General features: G+C 43.4%; 1 protein-coding gene across 1 annotated transcript in view; it reads left to right on the plus strand.

The window, feature by feature from the left end:
* LOC124052803 (heparan sulfate glucosamine 3-O-sulfotransferase 3A1-like) overlaps window positions 1-16,999 on the plus strand; it is a 29,957-nt gene extending 12,958 nt beyond the window's left edge. Inside the window, exon 2 of the mRNA XM_046377478.1 lies at window positions 14,588-16,999. Within this exon, the coding sequence (XP_046233434.1) occupies window positions 14,588-15,209 (622 nt within the window). The 3' untranslated portion in view covers window positions 15,210-16,999. The remainder of the gene's footprint in view (window positions 1-14,587) is intronic.
* The last annotated feature ends 581 nt before the right edge of the window (window positions 17,000-17,580 follow it).

Below are 17,580 nucleotides of genomic sequence, written 5' to 3' on the forward strand. Positions count from 1 at the left end.
CTGAGCAGCAGCAGTGAATTTTCTCTTTCACCGCCCTGTTTTTGCTCTTATGTTTTCTTCTCTCTTTCTTGTATCCAACTGGCTTTTAAACTGGGGTCGGCTCTGGCAAGGCCTAAATCCAGCAGGAGGGATTTCCCCCTCACCCACAAAAGCTTTTACTTCTGGCAATCGAGTGCCAGTGTGCCTTTCGAGCTCTCCCTGATGAACTCATGGATGCACATTATAGCAAAAGAAGTGGCCCTTTAGAAGAGCTCTTTCGAGTCTCCAGGTGAATGTACAAGCACACACATGCAGACAGATTCACTCCAGAATACATACCAACACAAACATATATTTACACCCAGCGTATACTGTGTCACACTTTCCCTGACACACATGCACACACTATACACATATGGCTATACACTGTACTCCTTTATTCATCTTCTGCATGCACACATATGCATGTATTCTCATATGCTCCCATGTTAGCTGTTTGCAGCAAATGTTACTTTTGCCTCTGTTTATTCTGTAGGGTTACTATTGCATTAGAGGCCCAATAATGTAAATGCAAATGTGACTGAAAGTAGTTTATAATGGCCTCCATTCAACTGTCATGAATATGAATGGCACTAATATGCATTTCGTTTTGGTTTGCTTCTTTTCTCCCGAAATGTGTTCTCTTGAATGATCGTGCACACCCAGCCCCACCTCGTCATTGTCTTTACTCTCTATTTATTTATTTTCTAATTGTGATTTGGACGCAGCGAATTTATTCATGCCACAGCCTCTCTCGCTCCCTCTCTCTCTCTGTATGTGAGGCACATCCGTCATTCAAGCCTGGCAGAGTTTGACTCAATAACAGCGCAAATATCCAGCCATTATCTCTCTGCGGAGTACTCCCTCAATGTTAATGTGTTTTTAGGACGATTACATCAGTGTGAAATACTGAAAAATATCCCTCTGATTGATAACATGAATCATCAAGCCGGCGCCCCCTCCCCCCTTGAACACTCCATTTACCATCTCTGTGGCAACGTGCTGCCTACATGCAATCACCTGCTCACACGAGCTCAGGTTGCGGCGTTGGTTTAGTAATCAGATGGTCTTTGGCGAGAATTAGAACTGTGATTATTGGACCCGCACTGCACGTGGGCCGTGCCTCTGTAATGCCGTGCATAAATACACCACAGACCTGCTCGTAGAAGAATGAAGTGCACCATCCCTCACAGAGATAACTGTTAATCTATAGCTGTGCAAATGCGAGAGCCGTTCAGTCAGTCTTCTGGCTCAGCTCCAAGGCTTAACCCTTTGAACAGGGGAGGTAAAGTATTAAACTGAGGGATTGGTTCTTCGAAATAACCAGTTCATCTGGATATCATGGCAGTAGGCAAAATATCCATCTTAAAACCAGTCACAGTGGTTTCCTCTTCCTCGTCATTCAGGGCTGAGCGATATGGTTGAAATCCTTGTCACAGTATTAATAAGCATATTTTCTGATAGCAGTATATACCAAGATATGGCTAATGTACTGTCACACTGCTGGTCGATCTGCATACCCTGCCATTACACCCTGCCTGATGAAGTGAAGCGAGTGAAAACTCCACGAGTTACCAGGACAAAGAACGCACTCCAGTCAGCCTCACCAAGAAATCACACAAATGAAACTCTGATGTTTCAGATGACTTTAAAAGACACTTCATTCGCGCTGGTGGTTCGTGTCAGGTTTGCTTCTGTGCTCAAACTCACTTTCCAGTTTCAGGAAGGCGCCTTTTTTAACAGGGAGGAAAAGGAAACCTCTGGTACACCATACGCATTGTCCTTACCCCGACAATGAGGGTCTGCCCTGTAATTACATTCTATTTCTAAAACCATCCGTCTTTGCTCACGGAGAGCTGACAGGCTAAAACATTAGCACGTTGTCAGCATCTCCTCAGACGCCGCAATTCCCCGCTACACCTCATATTATCTCGCGCCCTCAGTGCAGCTTCCCAGATGGGGTTACCTCTCTCTGCAGTCTGGGGAGGAAGAGGAGGTGTTTTCCTGTTGCACGGCCAGTTTAGTTCAGCTGGGACGGGGCCTCCTGGTTTCTCACTGGGGGTCTGTTGAATTCTGGGTCACAGCCCAGCCCCAGGCAACCGCTGGCTCCGCTTCAGCCATTCTGTGTCGTTTTAGCCCTGTGACATTCTGCAGTGGCTCATTTTTCACCTTTTCTTTCAGCGACAACCTGTTCTCCATCCCGCCCCACCTCACTGCCGCTGCTTACAATCACTGTGAGCTCGTGCAACTGGTGCTGATAACACACACGCACACACACACACACACACCTCAGCATCACCTGTTCGTCATGCACGGCACTGCTGCCCCAACACAAGCGAGCTGCGCGAAGTTCCATTTTCCCCCGGGCTATTTATTTAATGGGTAATGCACGGGACACAAAATGGAAATCACGCATTCGACCATGTCTTTAACCCCGGCGCCTCTTTGCCTGCCTCCCCAAACTGCATTCATTCTCATCCACGGTGAGCATAAATCATTTTGCTACCTTGTTATTGCCAAGCTCATTATTTATTCTCTGGGATGTTTAAGGAGCAGCAAAAAAAAAAAAATGCAATGAAATATTTAAAGCTCCTAGATGTGAGTAAAGGAACATAATCTTCACCTTCCTCTGTCTGCGTCTCTCTGGCACTACGATCTAGGAAAAAATAAAACCCGGAGAGATTGAGCGAGCCTGTTTGTAATGAGTTTATGTCAAAGACACGATAAGAGGGAGCATTCATACATGCTAATCTCTGCCCCCACTCTGCTTCTTCTGTGGTGGCAGGACGGCGCGGAGGGCGCGAGCTCGTTGGTGTGCTCTGCTGCAGCTTGGCACACAGATGAGGAAAGCGATGTGACCGTGCCAGGCGCTTTGTATTCTGAGCCTGTAATGGAGGGAGGAAGGAGGAAGGAGAAAGTGAAATAGGAAAAAGGCAGCAGACAGAGAGGAAGAGAGCATGGAGACAGCGTAATCACACTCCCAGATACTGCTGTCCTCCCGACTCTTATCCCCGGCCTTCTCCACACTCACAATATCTCACGCTATCTGCCTTAATCAAAAACTTGAGCTCTCATGTTTTGTATGTGTTGAACTGTTTGGCTGTCTTGTTAACTTTTTCCTTCATCTAGGTAAGCTTAGACTCCAGACTTTTATTTGCGCCTGAAACTTGGTTCGAGTTAACCGTCAAACATTTAGCTTCCACCAAGTTACAGTTATCGAATTTCATATGGAAATGGTGTTTTACTGCGTCTTGCCTCTGCTGGTCCTGAGACAAAATACAGTTAGAGAGTAAAGCCTGTAATGCGATTCAACGCGACGCCATGAAACCGACACCGGCTGTCTGCTGTGAGGTAGTGCACAGTGTCTTTGAGTTAAACACAACCATGTTCTGAGTTCACAGTGAGAAGATCTGCCAGCCCGTCTACTCCAGCTCCGTTGGCTCGGATGCTACCTGACTAATTTTGGCTTCCTCTATATGCTTGCATTTGAACAGGACAATGGCTCCTTTTCAGAAGTTGTTCTATTTTAAAAAATCCCAGGCGATTTACAGTCAGAGCTCTCAGAAGTGTGCCAGAAGACTTGGGCTTTCAACCTGTCAAGTTCTTGCTTTAACTCTGTGTGTGTGTGTGTGTGTGTGTGTGTGTGTGTGTGTGGTACAGTATGATTTTGAGTTGTAGTTATGCCGCTGTGAGATTACCAGGACATTGAAGTGTTTACCTGGAGATGGAAATTAAGTTAAAAGAGATATTCTGAAGTTTAGGGGTTTGAGGAGGCACATGACATCATCTCCACAAGTTTTTCATCTTGTGGAAGAAACCACACACACACACACACACACACACACACACACAGTCATGCCACCACACCCAGCTCCTCCTAATTCCTTTGTTACTTTGTTAAGCCCTTCCTTTTCTCACTCCCTCAGATTGAATCCTCAAATGTCTTTCGTCTTCTAGAGATTAACATCTGGCTAAATAAAATAAAGCTGCTAATGTTCTATGTTGTTCTTATTGTCAACAAACTCCATGAAAAGGCTGAGAATAACAACAAATCGAGCCTACTAACGAGTATCATCCATGCAGCAAAAGCCTGATATCTCATTCCTCTGTGCTCCTCCATTGTTATTCAGAAGCTAAACACATGCATAAGCCACACCATCACAATGGGTGACATCTTCCTTCACTGTCACAAACACGGGGACTGTAGTTTATTGGAAATCAATCCCATATACAGCACAATGACTACACACTCTTTCCTCCATTTTGAAAACTTTTCAGAAAAAACTGCAGAGATCAAGTGGACGGGATGGCTGAGAGATGGACTAACATTTTCTTGGTTTCGGTCTTTTCGTGAGACTTGCTGACAAAGGAGAACAGTAAACAGCCTCATCTTTACTCTAAATGATACACAACAGGCAAAACTTCTTCAGCGCTCCTCCCTTTAGGAGACCGTGACACTAATTCATTTTTACAGGAGCTCCCCGCTGGATGCCCGTCGACCTTTCTGGTGAAACACAAGCCACAGCAAGCCCTGCTGCCATGCTTCTTATGCTGTAATGGAAAACAGATGCAGGCAAAAAAAAAAAAGAAAGAAAACTGCTGGGGATTAAAAGTGACTCTGAAATAAGCTGTAATTTATCATTGACCCACTGTCTCAGGGTTTTTATAGCAGGATCAGTTAATCCAGCAACGCATGATAAGGACGCACACTGCACCGACAAAAAATAATTAAACAGGTTTTAACATCAGATGATAACAGACATGCGTGTTGCAGCAGTGCATGAGAAGCATTTCTTAGCCTTGGACACACTTCTTTTAGCACACCACCGCTCAGACAGAGCAGTGGCATTTAAGAAGCTTCCCAAGAGTTCAATGACTGAATGCTTTTTCTTTTTTTGAACGGCTGATCTTCAATCTGCTCACGTTTGCTCGTGCCGATAACTGTAATGAAAGCCTCATCTTTGATTTTACACGACTGTGTTTAACAAGCTGCCTCCCTCCCTGTGATGAAATCACAGAGGAGGAGCTGAGGAATATGGCAGAACAGAAGGGGTGGGGGGCACCATCATGTCCTCGTGGAGCTGGTCCTCGATCGAAGATGCCAAAGGAAGTAAATCAAAGTGCAGTACACACAATAGGCTGAATATTTGGGAGTTTTCACCCCAATAAAAAGGAGAAAATGTCAAACGGTTTACGTTTTGCTGGTGAAATTATGGCCACCGCACTGAGCTGAGGAGAAATGTACAGGGTCTCTCAGTCTGCAAAGGGAGAAGGCGAAGGGGATTGTCTTTTTGCCAGCCCATCATTTTGTGTTTGTAGAAGGATCTGAAACTGGGCTTAAGTTATCAGACTTTTGCTTTTATATTTTTAAATCACAAGCTTTTATGCTCCCCCCCACCCGAGCTGTGATATTTGAGTTGTTTCTTCTCTCAGCAACAAGAGCAGCAGCAGCAGTGGAGGCACACAAGCAGAATCTGTGCCAGCAGAAATGTGGCTCATAACATTTTTTTTTTAGTGACAATCTATGTGGCATATTCAGCAGACTGAAATGTTTATATTGAATGTTTCAGCAGCTTGAAAATCACCATGGTAATGGTCCCAAAGACAAAAGCCCTCGCCTTTTGTCATGGGTAATTATCGCTGAGCCCGAGTCCCCTCAAAGCCTTCCATTTGGCTCCGAACAAATTCACATTTAATTTTGCTCTCATGCATTTGACACAGGGATTTTTTATTTATTTTTATTTTTTTTGTATTCAAATCAGGCTTAAACGTAGAATTTAAATACGCGTTGAAATGGTTTCCATTTGTGACTTTTTCTTTCCCCTCCTCAGATTATTTCAGTACCAGAAACTATGGAGAGAGGATAAGGAGGACTATGGCGAGACCACTTGAAATTTCTTAATGAAACCATCTTCAGCATATAAGTGAACATTTAAGAAACATAATACCTTGAAAATGAGCTTTGGTATTATACCCCAGTCGAAGTGTCTTATCTCCCACGGGCTGTTGAGACCTAAAAGAACTGACTTGGCAGAAAGAAAAATAGCATTGAGCTGTTAGCAAAGCTGATCCCGCTGAAGTGTCGTCTCGGCGTGCTCTGTCTCCGACTCCGTGTAACTCTGAACAAGTGGGTCAGGGAAATATGAAAAAGTAATGTGAGCACTGTGTCTAAGAATCCACTCAGAGATACATACGCCCGATGTGATGACAGCAGATACAGCGCCCAGCTACAGTTTGGGTTATATTTAGCGGTTAGCTCTCGTAGTAAATTTGGTTTAATGGAACATTAATCACTAGATGCAAAATACAGACTCATCCCTGCTGGCTGGCTTTGAATTTGTGTGGGTTTTTCAGGCTCTCCAGGCAATAATCAGATTCGGTTCTGCATCTCAGCTAATTCGGACTCGGGCTTTCGCTCGGCTCACTCTCACCACATTTTACATCTGCCACTGAAATGCATCTCGAGCGATCGCATGTCTGTGTAATCACACGTTTCCTCATGAAAATGCAGGTGTAAGCGCAGCAAAGTGGCATCGTGGACATATAAAAAAAACCAAAACCAAATAACCAAAATCACTGTATCAGTAGCAATGTTACAGATAAGTAGTGCACAGTGTTGTTTCGATCTGAGCAGAAATAAATAAATAAACTGCCTCGGCCTGTAGGAAAGTTTTACAGAAGTTGAAATATATTGCCGTCACCACTAGTTCCATTAGTCAGGCTTGAAACAGCATTTGTGACTTCCTGTGAAAAACTTGCCTGACTTAGACTTAACGCATAAATCTGGTTTATTAAAACTTACGATAACATACAGACAGGTTGTTATACAAGCCAGAGTATCCAATCCATTTTATCCGGAGATAAAACTGGAAATGTGATTATAATACCTCATTAGACATAAAAAAAAGTAATGCTACAGTATTGGGTGGTCAAATGTTAGACCATGAAGTGCACCCATAAACTTTTTCTTTAGTTTCTCCTCCAAATTGGTTTGGCTAACTTGGGGTTTTGCATGATCCTCTGACCACTTCTGCTTCTTGTCAGAATGAACCTTTAAAGACTTCTCTGGGGGGAAAAAATCATATGAAAGGCCAGTTGTAAAAAGGGATATTTCTGTCTGTGTTGCTATTTTTGAGCTCTCCAACCAACTCCCTCTCTTTCTTTCTTTGTCCCTCACCCGTCTCACAAGCTCCACACCTCACCCCATGTCCCTCTCTGCTGATATTTCCTGTCGGGATCTGGAAGTGGCCTGAACTCAGCTGGCTGATTTGTAAAAGGCTTCAGATGGCTTGAATGCATCCTGCAGCCTCTCTCAGTCTTCCACCACAGTTGGAGAGGGTGAATAATTCACAAGCAAGTTGCCATAAAGATAAAGGTTATTTTTCTCCTCCCCCTTACGCAATAAACCGAGGACTTGAGCCCAGCACCGAGGCAAAAAAGGAGGATTCGGTTAAAAACACTCCTGATAAATTTATAAGAACACATCGCAAAGCTAACTCTATAAATTTTTTAACCAAAACGCATAGCTGTTGTATGGCAAGAAAAAAAAGAAGAGAAGAAAAAGTCGACGTTCAGTAGTGAGCAGGGAGATTTATTTTTGCAGGACTTTATGAAAAAAAAAATGTTTTTACTACAGTGTATGATATAATATTATTCTTGTACTCCCATTTACTGTATAATCAAGTTCACCAAGTAACAAATCGCACAGGTCTGATTATTTTTTCTTTCCAGACATTATTTATGAGGTCTCTAATGTTTGAGTGTACATTTTTTTAAGAAAAAAAAAGACGACTTAAATTGAAATTTTCCAAGTGCAGCCAAACATTTCAGCCGAGATAAATTGCAATGGCAACAGGCCAGCACTATTTTTCAAGGCTCGTATTTAAAGCTAGGAAAGTGTGAATGAATGAGTGCTTTCACCAGCAAACAGCCAATGTGACTGAATCTTAAATGAGAACAGACAACACAACTCGCGGGGCTGAGCTCCATTTCCACTGTTGCTGCCTCCCACCACCTCCACCTCCACCACCACCACCACCACCTCCAATCTGTTCCCGTGTTGTTGATTAACTTTCGTTTATTGCTTTTAATCCATCGAAGCCTAAGGGAGGACAGCAGTTTTTATACTCCATAAAGCCTCCCACTCGTCTTTGTCTGTTAATATCACTGGGAATTTTTTAAAAAAAGTTGTTTTATTAATGACTGTAACTTAAAAAATGTTTCCATATCAGTCTAATTTCCTGCTCTCCTCCGAGACATAAGCAGCATTAAAAACTCATTCACATCCTTTTTATATGAAACACACCTAATCAACAATCTGACATTGAATTTCTTGTTATTTAAAAGCTGACACTTTCAAAGTTCTTCGTCTGTGACGTTGTTATCTCACGCGTCCCCAGCGTCGTCCAGGGTTTCTTTCCCTTCCTACTTACTCTTTATCAAAACCACGCCATTTCCCAGAGGAAAACACTCGACCCATTCCTCCCATTTTGTTTTCCACGAATAGCCCACGTTCTTATCTTGTGTGGTATGTGTCTCAAAATTGCTTCCTACCCCCTACAGTTCCCATGTACCGCTCCAATTTCACTCTTTACTTCCAAGAGCCCACCTTGAATAATTTCTACTGAAGTTAAAAAATGTTGTTTGAGAATTTGCTAGGTTCTGTATCCTTAACAAAGTCCAGTGTCCCATCTTCATCATCTGAAATGATTTTGATCGAGATCTGGTCAGTTTGCTTCACTGCAAAGCTGTAGTACTACTAATTTGTGGGAAGAAAACCTAAAACAATAGCCAGGGTTGCATCCACACTGTTTGAGAAACAGAGTACTTTCAGATGCTAAGTCAGACTCTAATAATTTGACTTTTTTGGGATTGATTGATCCAGCAAGCCAGAGTTTTTGTCCAGGGTTTGGGTCGCCGGGGCCCCCGCCCAAAGCTGTCGCCCAAGACACATTGCACTGGTGGGCCTACGGGAGGGTGGACCCACGTCGCCTAATTGGGCTGTACCCGGTCGGTCCCGGCCACCAGATGCTCACCTGCGAGCCCCAACCCCAGGCCTGGCTCCAGGGTGGGGCCCCGGTAACGCCAATCCGGCCGACATACACATCCTTGATGTCGTACTATTCATTAGAAGCCTGAACGCCTCCCTGACGAGGTGTTTTGGGCATGTCCCACCGGGAGGAGGCCCCAAGGAAGACCCAGGTTTGTACTGACGATGGAAAGCTAAAGATACTCAGTCCTGTGTGGCCATGTTGGAGGAACTCTTAACTGTGGAGAGAAGGATGTAGAGCTGCAAGGTGCAGGTGTGGAGGCAAAGGTGACACAGTGCATGAAGATCCAGTGGAGGAAAAAAATGGTCAGACGGGCAGATCTTGGAGGTCAGAGACTGTCAGGGTCATACAAGGGATGATTATCCCAACTGAGACTGTGTGCTGCTGTGAGGCTCACCCCTGTAATCCCTGAATTATAAGCAGCCGAATTTGTCACCGTCCAGCTTCAGCTACTCACTGCCCATCTCTAAAAACCAAAAAATATGACAAATATAAAGTGAGGTAAATTATTTCATAGTAAACATGTCATTTTGTCATTGATTAGTGTTTACATAGGATTCCCAGAGTAAATTGCAGGGATTGTTGCATGCCAACATCCCGCGTCATGTGTTCCTGTATGCCTTTATTTACAGCAGGGCTGTCGGCGATTGCACAAGGTTGGCAGAGAAGTAAAGCTCCGAGCTCAGAGGAGTGGGCTTTTCCCCTCACCACACAGCAGCCATTACTCTAAATCACCCTCCCACCCTCCTTCTTCCCCCTCCTCCTCTTTTCTCTCTGACCTCCGCTAACATCCACTGACCTGGAAAATATCTGGTGAGTCCAAGCCACCAAGAGCGGCGCTGGCCTTTGCTTCGCCTGCAAACAGCAGAAATATTGAGCCAATTACAAGATTATTATCTGGTGGTGGTGGCAGGGGAACACTGGGGGAGTGCAGTTATGCCTGCCAGGGCTCCCCTGCTAGATGAGGAAAAATGAATCAAAGGCTTGTGGGGGAGAAGTGGACAGCACTTATGCCCACTTGCCTGTATGTCTTTACAAACTCCCGTCAATTGACAGACATTGGCCCAGATCCAAGCCCCCTTCTCAAAGCTGTGGGATAAACCTCCAGGAAATGGCCCTTTTAGAGCTGATCACTTGTTAGTTTTTTACTCCTCCCTAATTAATATGTCAAAGTTGTCATATCATGCGTGCACCAGATTTACAGTAAATAAGACCTTATGACACAGCCAGCCTTTTTTGGCTTTTATATAACAGGCAGACATGAGTCACAGCCTGTATATGAGGGCAAAGTTGAGTTAGTTTGCGAGCGAAAATCGTTCAGGAGGGAAACGAAAGCAGTGATGCGTCAGGCCCTTTATTCCAGAGTGGTTACTTTATAGATGAGCTTACAAAGGACGCATTGAGTGATGTACTGCATGTTACTGTGTACATTGGATTTGGTTTTTTAATAGGGAATAGATCTGCCTGAACGAGTCTTGGCGTCCTTTTACAGCTAGTTAGTTCCATATGAGAGGATTGACGTGCAATTACAACATGTGTTGTTCTGTCATGTACACAAGCTGTTTGCTATGTTCTAAATTTCTCCTCATCCTAAATATTTTATTTTATTTTATTTTTTTTTGCCCGCCAGTACTTAAATGCATGCCAAAGCAGTGAATTTGATTTAAAGGGAGGTCGGGATTCATGTACCGTGTTTCTCATTTCGGTCCGGGTCTGTGTCTTGTTTCATGAGTGGATCCCGCTGCCTGTGTTTCATGCATCACCGTGCTCAGGGAGTCGTATTTTAGCAGCACGATGAAGACATCAAAGCAGAATCTGGAACTGCAGTAAATATCAAGCACTTGGATGGTTTGTCATCTGTTACATCACCTACCCTGCCAATAAAGTTTCATTACAAAGTGCTGCATGCTTCTGCCGTAGCATGGAAAGAAATACCCCAGAGTAGTTCACTTACTGTGAAACCAAATGAGCCTTACTCCTTCACCAGAAAACCAAACTAAAACTTAAAAGCTGAGAACTGATCTTGACTGACTTCATTATTAGTCTGACATCGGTGTGCGCTAACCATTTAAATTGATTAGTTTATCAACAGAAATCAAATGAACAATATTGATGTCAAAAATGAATTATTTCCATCTCTTTGAATTTGATGCTTTACATTAAGAGGTTTTCACAAGAAGAAGCTCTTTTTAAAACCTGATTACACTGACTATATAATTAGGAAAACAACTGGACCACAATTACTTCTTTTCTCAGTTTTATATGACTGCAAACTGAACATCTTTGAGTCGTGGACGGTTGGTCAAACTGTGTATAAAACCCTTCGTGACACCAGTGGGAGCTATCCCATGTCTAATAAATTGTCTCAATCGATGTAACTTGAGGCACCAAGTGTTAAGGCTCAAAACTGAAAGTTTGAAAATGAAAATGTTGAGTGCACTTGTCATCTCTGCTTCAAATTTTATTTGCCAAAAGAAAACTGACGAAAATGGTGTTTGTCCAGTATCTGTTTCATGTGTTTGCACTTCCCAGGTGAACCTGAAACCATTCTCCCAATAACTATTAAATTTACATCAACCTGAATACATAAGTGCGTTATGGCCTCCATATCTGGACTTCCAAACATGACTGTCTTCATGTTGCACGCCATACCACATACCTCACTGACCCTGAACCCCCCAGCCCCCCAGAGTGCCGTCGCACAAACACACCACCAATATGAGTGCATCGACCACAGAACAGGCCCGACCCATGCCATCAAATATAGATGCTTCCTTTAGTACAGGTTCATTTCTTTTTCATAAAACAATAATGTTCTCTTTTGCATCATGAAGTTGTGGTACTACTGTAAAGGCTGTTTCCGAAGTGTAGTTTTTCCCAAATCAGCAGCAGGAAGACACTCAGGAAGACCACGTGCGTGCCAGCGTCTGTTAGCATCCACTTATCGATAATTAGTCTCTGTGTCCTTTATCATCGCCTTTCAGCTTAGTAGCCATTGTACTCCCATGAGACACTGAGGTTGTTTTAAAGCACCATTATACAGCCTCTTTCTGGACTCTTGGAGCGATGGGGCAGAGCTAATGTGAGAGGAAAGGAGCCTTGTCCAGGTTCCTCTTTACACAGCTGCCGGAGAGGTCGCTGACACTGAGCTGACTCTGGAGGTCAGGTGACGGTCAATGATGCAGACGGATGTCGACACACCGGTGCACCTGTGTTGATGCTCTTGCTTTTATCGACTACATCCTGCAAGTCCCCCTTGTGCTGACCTCGAGAACATCCGCTCAGAGTACTCAGCCACATAGCATGGATGTGTTTTGACATTGGCCTGAAGGTATTGACTTATGGCTTTTAGATCCGTTTCACTTCGTAAGCTGAGGCCACCCGGCAGCTGTTTTAAAGCGTGAAGCAACCATAAGGAAAAGTGACAAAGACACACTTGCGCTGTCACCTCAGTAATCTTCAGCAGTCTGGGATTCAACCTCTTACATGGTTTTAGTTTTATTGTCAAGCTTTGATCCAGATCATTCATCAAGTGATCATTAATTGTTTTCCATGCGTGTCCAAAAAGTAGTCCAAATTTTTTTTATTATGTATCTATTCTCTGAGTGAAGAGTGACGGGAGGGGAGAATATTGTTTCCTCTCAAGAAGAACAACAGCATCACTTGTTTCTGCAAATTCCCAAAAACTTGACATTTGCGTTTGAGTTAGAAGGCCTCTGGAAGCCAAATGATCATGGAGTCTGGAAAAGGAGTGTGAGGAAGAACTAATGTGAGTGTCTAGAGCCAGAAAGCCCTCAGAGGGTGGAGATCAGGGTGATGTGCCTGAACCTAAACAAAACTTAGGGTTGTTGGGTCAGAAAATGCTTTTATTTTTGTTACACTGATTTGGATTTTGTTGTCCCTCTGACAGGCACATTAGATCAGTCTGTGCTTATGTTGTTCTGGACAGCAAATGATAAACTATGGAATTTGTCGACTTGATTGGGGAAAGCCGTCAGTGAAGTCAGCCATCACATTCATCTTGACAGTTGGTGTCTTCTAGAAGTGCACTCTGTTTGTGTAAAGCTTGTTCTCAGCAGAGATCTCAGTGCCCTCCGTCTCATTTCATTCTGTGTATGTTAAACGGACCATGATTGTTTACCAGCTTCTTTCTGCGAGGGAGAAAGCCTATGCCCTTCACTTCAGAGGAAACAGTACTTGCGCTACAGCTAGCGCTTGCCGCCGCTGCTCGTATGGTCCTTGAAAACAAGAGATTGAAGCGTTGAGCTCTATTCAGAAGTTTCAGGGGACCTCCTTCCTTTGGGGGCTCAATGGTTTTGTCATGGGCAGCAAATTGCGTCCACCTCGGGAGTGGCCCGGGCCACTTTGTCAGCGCCAGTCCTCGCTTTAAGCAGCATCAGCCGAGCAGATGAATAATTGACGCCTGCATTCTGTACTTTGGTGAATTTTAAAGCTGTATTCTGCAGAGGCTCTAAATGGCAGAGGGGGGGCGCATTAATCATTCATGGGCTGCTTTTACCCGCTTTGCTTAAGGTCACTGTCCTGAAGGAAGCTGGGCAGAAGTAAAGCAGAGAGAGAGAGGAGTGGGAGAAGAGGGGTGGCATGGCCGAATGGATTAGCTAGTTTTCCATCCCTTCTGTGAGATCATGGTGGAAAGGACTGGAAAGCACATGCGAGGAAACTTCGCCGAATCACTAGGACAGGAAATCATCACTAGGACATAATATCATAGAGGTGAACGCGTTTGGAATACCAGTCTATATATTTACTGTATATTTACTCAGATTTCTTAAGTGGAACTGTTCGTAACACCTACAAACAGCAATTCCTCAAATCATGTTTCAAATAAATACAGTGTTAAACCACAAGAACAGTTCTGTGAGCGCTCGTTTCTCACTGTACTCCAGAGGGGAAAACACAATATTTTTCTGATGTTCTTCTTATCGTTGAGAAAAGTGAAAGACAGGAAGATGATCAATTATGCTGAGAGAGCTTTTGGCTCAAATATCAATATTTTATAACCAGCACTACCACAGTATGGGTATAGAGATTGAGGTTCTTCTTTTCGGGCCATGTGAGAGTGAAGAATACTCCCTTTCAAATGGACCCAGGGGGGTCCCCTTCTTGATTTCATAAGCCCTCGGGCTACATTAAAGAACACTTGGGGTAGCGTCTGCATACTATCACCACATGAGTGGTGCCTAGTGCTGCGCCAAAACTGCAAATCAACATTTGGTCCCAGCTCTTGGCAGCTAATTGAGCTTGGAGAAAAGGACATTTGATAGAAATCAAATAAATACTCTGCTGCTAACAAACTGTTCCCAGTGTTGTTCTTGATTGATTGGATTCAACGTTTCTGATGACATAGCCCCGAGTTCGTCCAGTTGAGATGTTTATTGTAATAGGAGCGGTTGTACAACTGTGACAGTTGCTCAGTGTGATTCAGTCAGGAGGAGTTCAGGTCAAACAAATATCTCACTTCCTTTTTCCCCCTTTTTTCTCAATTTTTCTCCTCCCAGAGAGCTGATGCCCAAGACCCTGGAGGGCCAGATCACCATGGAGAAAACCCCTAGTTACTTTGTGACCAGAGAGGCTCCAGCCAGGATATCCGCCATGTCCCGTGACACCAAGCTGATCGTGGTTGTGAGGGACCCTGTTACCAGGGCCATCTCCGACTACACACAGACTCTGTCTAAGAAGCCTGACATTCCCTCTTTCGAGAGCCTCACCTTCAAAAACAGGACTACGGGCCTCATCGACACCTCGTGGAGCGCCATCCAGATCGGCATCTACGCCAAGCACCTGGACAACTGGCTGCAGTACTTCCCCATGGGCCAGATCCTGTTTGTGAGCGGCGAGCGTCTGATCAGCGACCCGGCCGGAGAGCTGGGCCGAGTGCAGGACTTCCTGGGGCTCAAGAGGATCATCACAGACAAACACTTTTACTTCAACCAGACCAAGGGTTTCCCGTGCCTCAAGAAGGCAGAGGGCAGCAGCAAGCCCCACTGCCTGGGCAAAACCAAAGGGCGGACCCATCCGAACATTGACCCTGAGGTGGTGCAGAGGCTACGGGATTTCTACAGGCCCTTCAACATGAAGTTCTACCAGATGACAGGACGTTTCTTTGGTTGGGATGAATGAATGTGTTTTTGTCTTTTGTCTGAATACTGCAACGGAGTAATGAGTACTCCAGGTGGGGGAAAAAAATTGATTTTGAGAATAAATTTTTAATAGTCCAAGGAAAGTTGTAACGTTAGACAAAGAAGTCTAACTTTTAAATAATGATGCTGAAAAAATTTGGAAAAATAGTCAGTTATGTTAAGTCAAGCAATGCTTAAATGTGCATATTTAATGTAATCCAGCCTAAGTAATTACATTAATTAATTAACATTTTGGCTGTTCTATTTATTGTTATATTTGTCACATTATGACATTTTTTTCTAGCAGTGAGGTTTTATTTTAACTATGGTAACATCAACATTAACAATATAATTCTCATCATCACGATTGTATTCTAAGAACTATTTAAACACAAATTTTACAGGACAAGAATCGGCTTATTCTCAAAATGTCAAGAGTTTTGCCAAAATATCAGAAATATTCTCACAACATGATTTTATTCTTCGAACGTTACAACTTTTCAAAATATTTGGAATTTATTCTCAGAATCTTATGTCTTTTCCCTGAGCAGAGCTCCTGTCACTCCGTCCTCAGCACTAACGCTAAGCAATATGAGGCTGTTACAGGAGCAGAAGAGGCCCAGTCTCCCCTCAGTGGCAGACCCAGATATGCAATATTTCACAGACACATTTTCCATCATCACAGCTGCCTCTAATCCACAATCATGGAGATATTTTCTTCAAAAAAGCATACTGAGTTGTTGAAGGATTTGCGTCATATCTCCCTGCACTATCTGAAGATTTGTTGTTTTTTTTTTTGTTTTTTTTTAGTTTTAAAACTTTGGCTGTGAACAAAAACTGTATGCAGGAAGATGGATGAGGTCACATTGTGTCCAGGGACTTTGGATAAAAGCCTTTATCGAGTGATTTAATGCCATATTTTAACACATACATAGCTGCTTTCAAAATTTAACATTTTTCTAGCAAAAGGAATATGGAAAGAAAGTATAAAAAGTATATGTATTTTTGAAATGTATTTATTCAAGAAGTACACAAGCAGTATGTATGTATTTTAGTAACTCCTCAGTGATTATTTGCTCGATTATTTTTATTCGGTCATGCCTTTAGAGGTTTGTTTCTTTTATACTGAACACTTAAAAAAAAATCCTCATTTTAATTTACTGTATATTTACTCTCATTTTAATTTCAGGTCATCTGTTCTAATATGTGCTTCCCGTTCGAGGACGATCACTTGTCTCCACTTTCATTTGCAGAACTGTGAGTTTGTTAGTTCAGGGGCCGTCGTCTCCACCTCCAGTTAATGAAGTTCCAGGCAAAGATAAAACTCACTGTTATTCAAGCTACAGCGACTTTGGTGGAGGGAAAAGACCTCCGAAGGGCCTTCCCAATCTGTGACTCAAATTTCCTCAACATGCCTCCTTGTGAACTGAATACACTTGATGTCACTGGCCTTCCTTGCCTCGAGGCGACGTGTGTGTGTGTGTGTGTGCGTGTGTGTGTGTGAGAGAGTCTCTTTAAACCCAGGGAGCATGAGAACAATGGCTGAGTTGTGTTCCTGATTTCTGTCTACTTGTATTGTGAGCCACTTTCTGAAAGCAGATGTGCCTCAAAAGACACAAAATCAACAGTGTTTTTTGGTGTGAGCAGGAAAAGAAAAGACGTTAATATACTGTAGATTTTGGGGGGTGACGTCGTGTTAACAGTCTAACCGTGTTGTTCCGACTGCTGTTTTCTAAAAGTTGTTGGGGTTTTTAAAGACACTCCTTGAATAAAAGATGTTATATGTTATTCACACTGGCCTTTATATATTTTTTTATGTTTTCCATGCTAATGATTTCACCTCACAAATATATGCACACAGCGTAATGGGAAACCATATCCCCAACGTTAAGGAGAGAACATTAAAGTCATTACAGTGCTGCTCACGCGTCTAACAAGCTCAGCTTCCTGCAGAATCATAAGAGCACTCCCCTGCCTCTTCCCTATCTCCACTGTTACACCTTCACATATTGTCTCTGCTTATCTCTGTCCAGCCTCCAGGGCAGAGTGTCAAAGGAGGCAGTGAGGATTTTAAAAGGTGCTTGCAATCTGGAAGCCTCTCCTGGCAGCTGCTTGGCAGCTTGAAGACTCAGGAGGTACAAGCTTTTTGGGGGGACCGAGTTACGAAAGTTGGAGTAGCACTCCTGGGTCTCCTGGCTTCAAAATGCTCCTAACTAATATAATATATAATTTATTGCCAATTTATGCACAACCAACAATGCTGAAATACACAAAGCAAATATCCAGTGATAGTACTTCAGCTGGATTCCCTTTTCATAACTGATCCTGATACTGTCACACAACAACATGTTATAGAACAGATTGTGCAACTA

Source organism: Scatophagus argus, chromosome 21, assembly GCF_020382885.2.
Source record: "Scatophagus argus isolate fScaArg1 chromosome 21, fScaArg1.pri, whole genome shotgun sequence".
NCBI lineage: Eukaryota > Metazoa > Chordata > Actinopteri > Scatophagidae > Scatophagus > Scatophagus argus.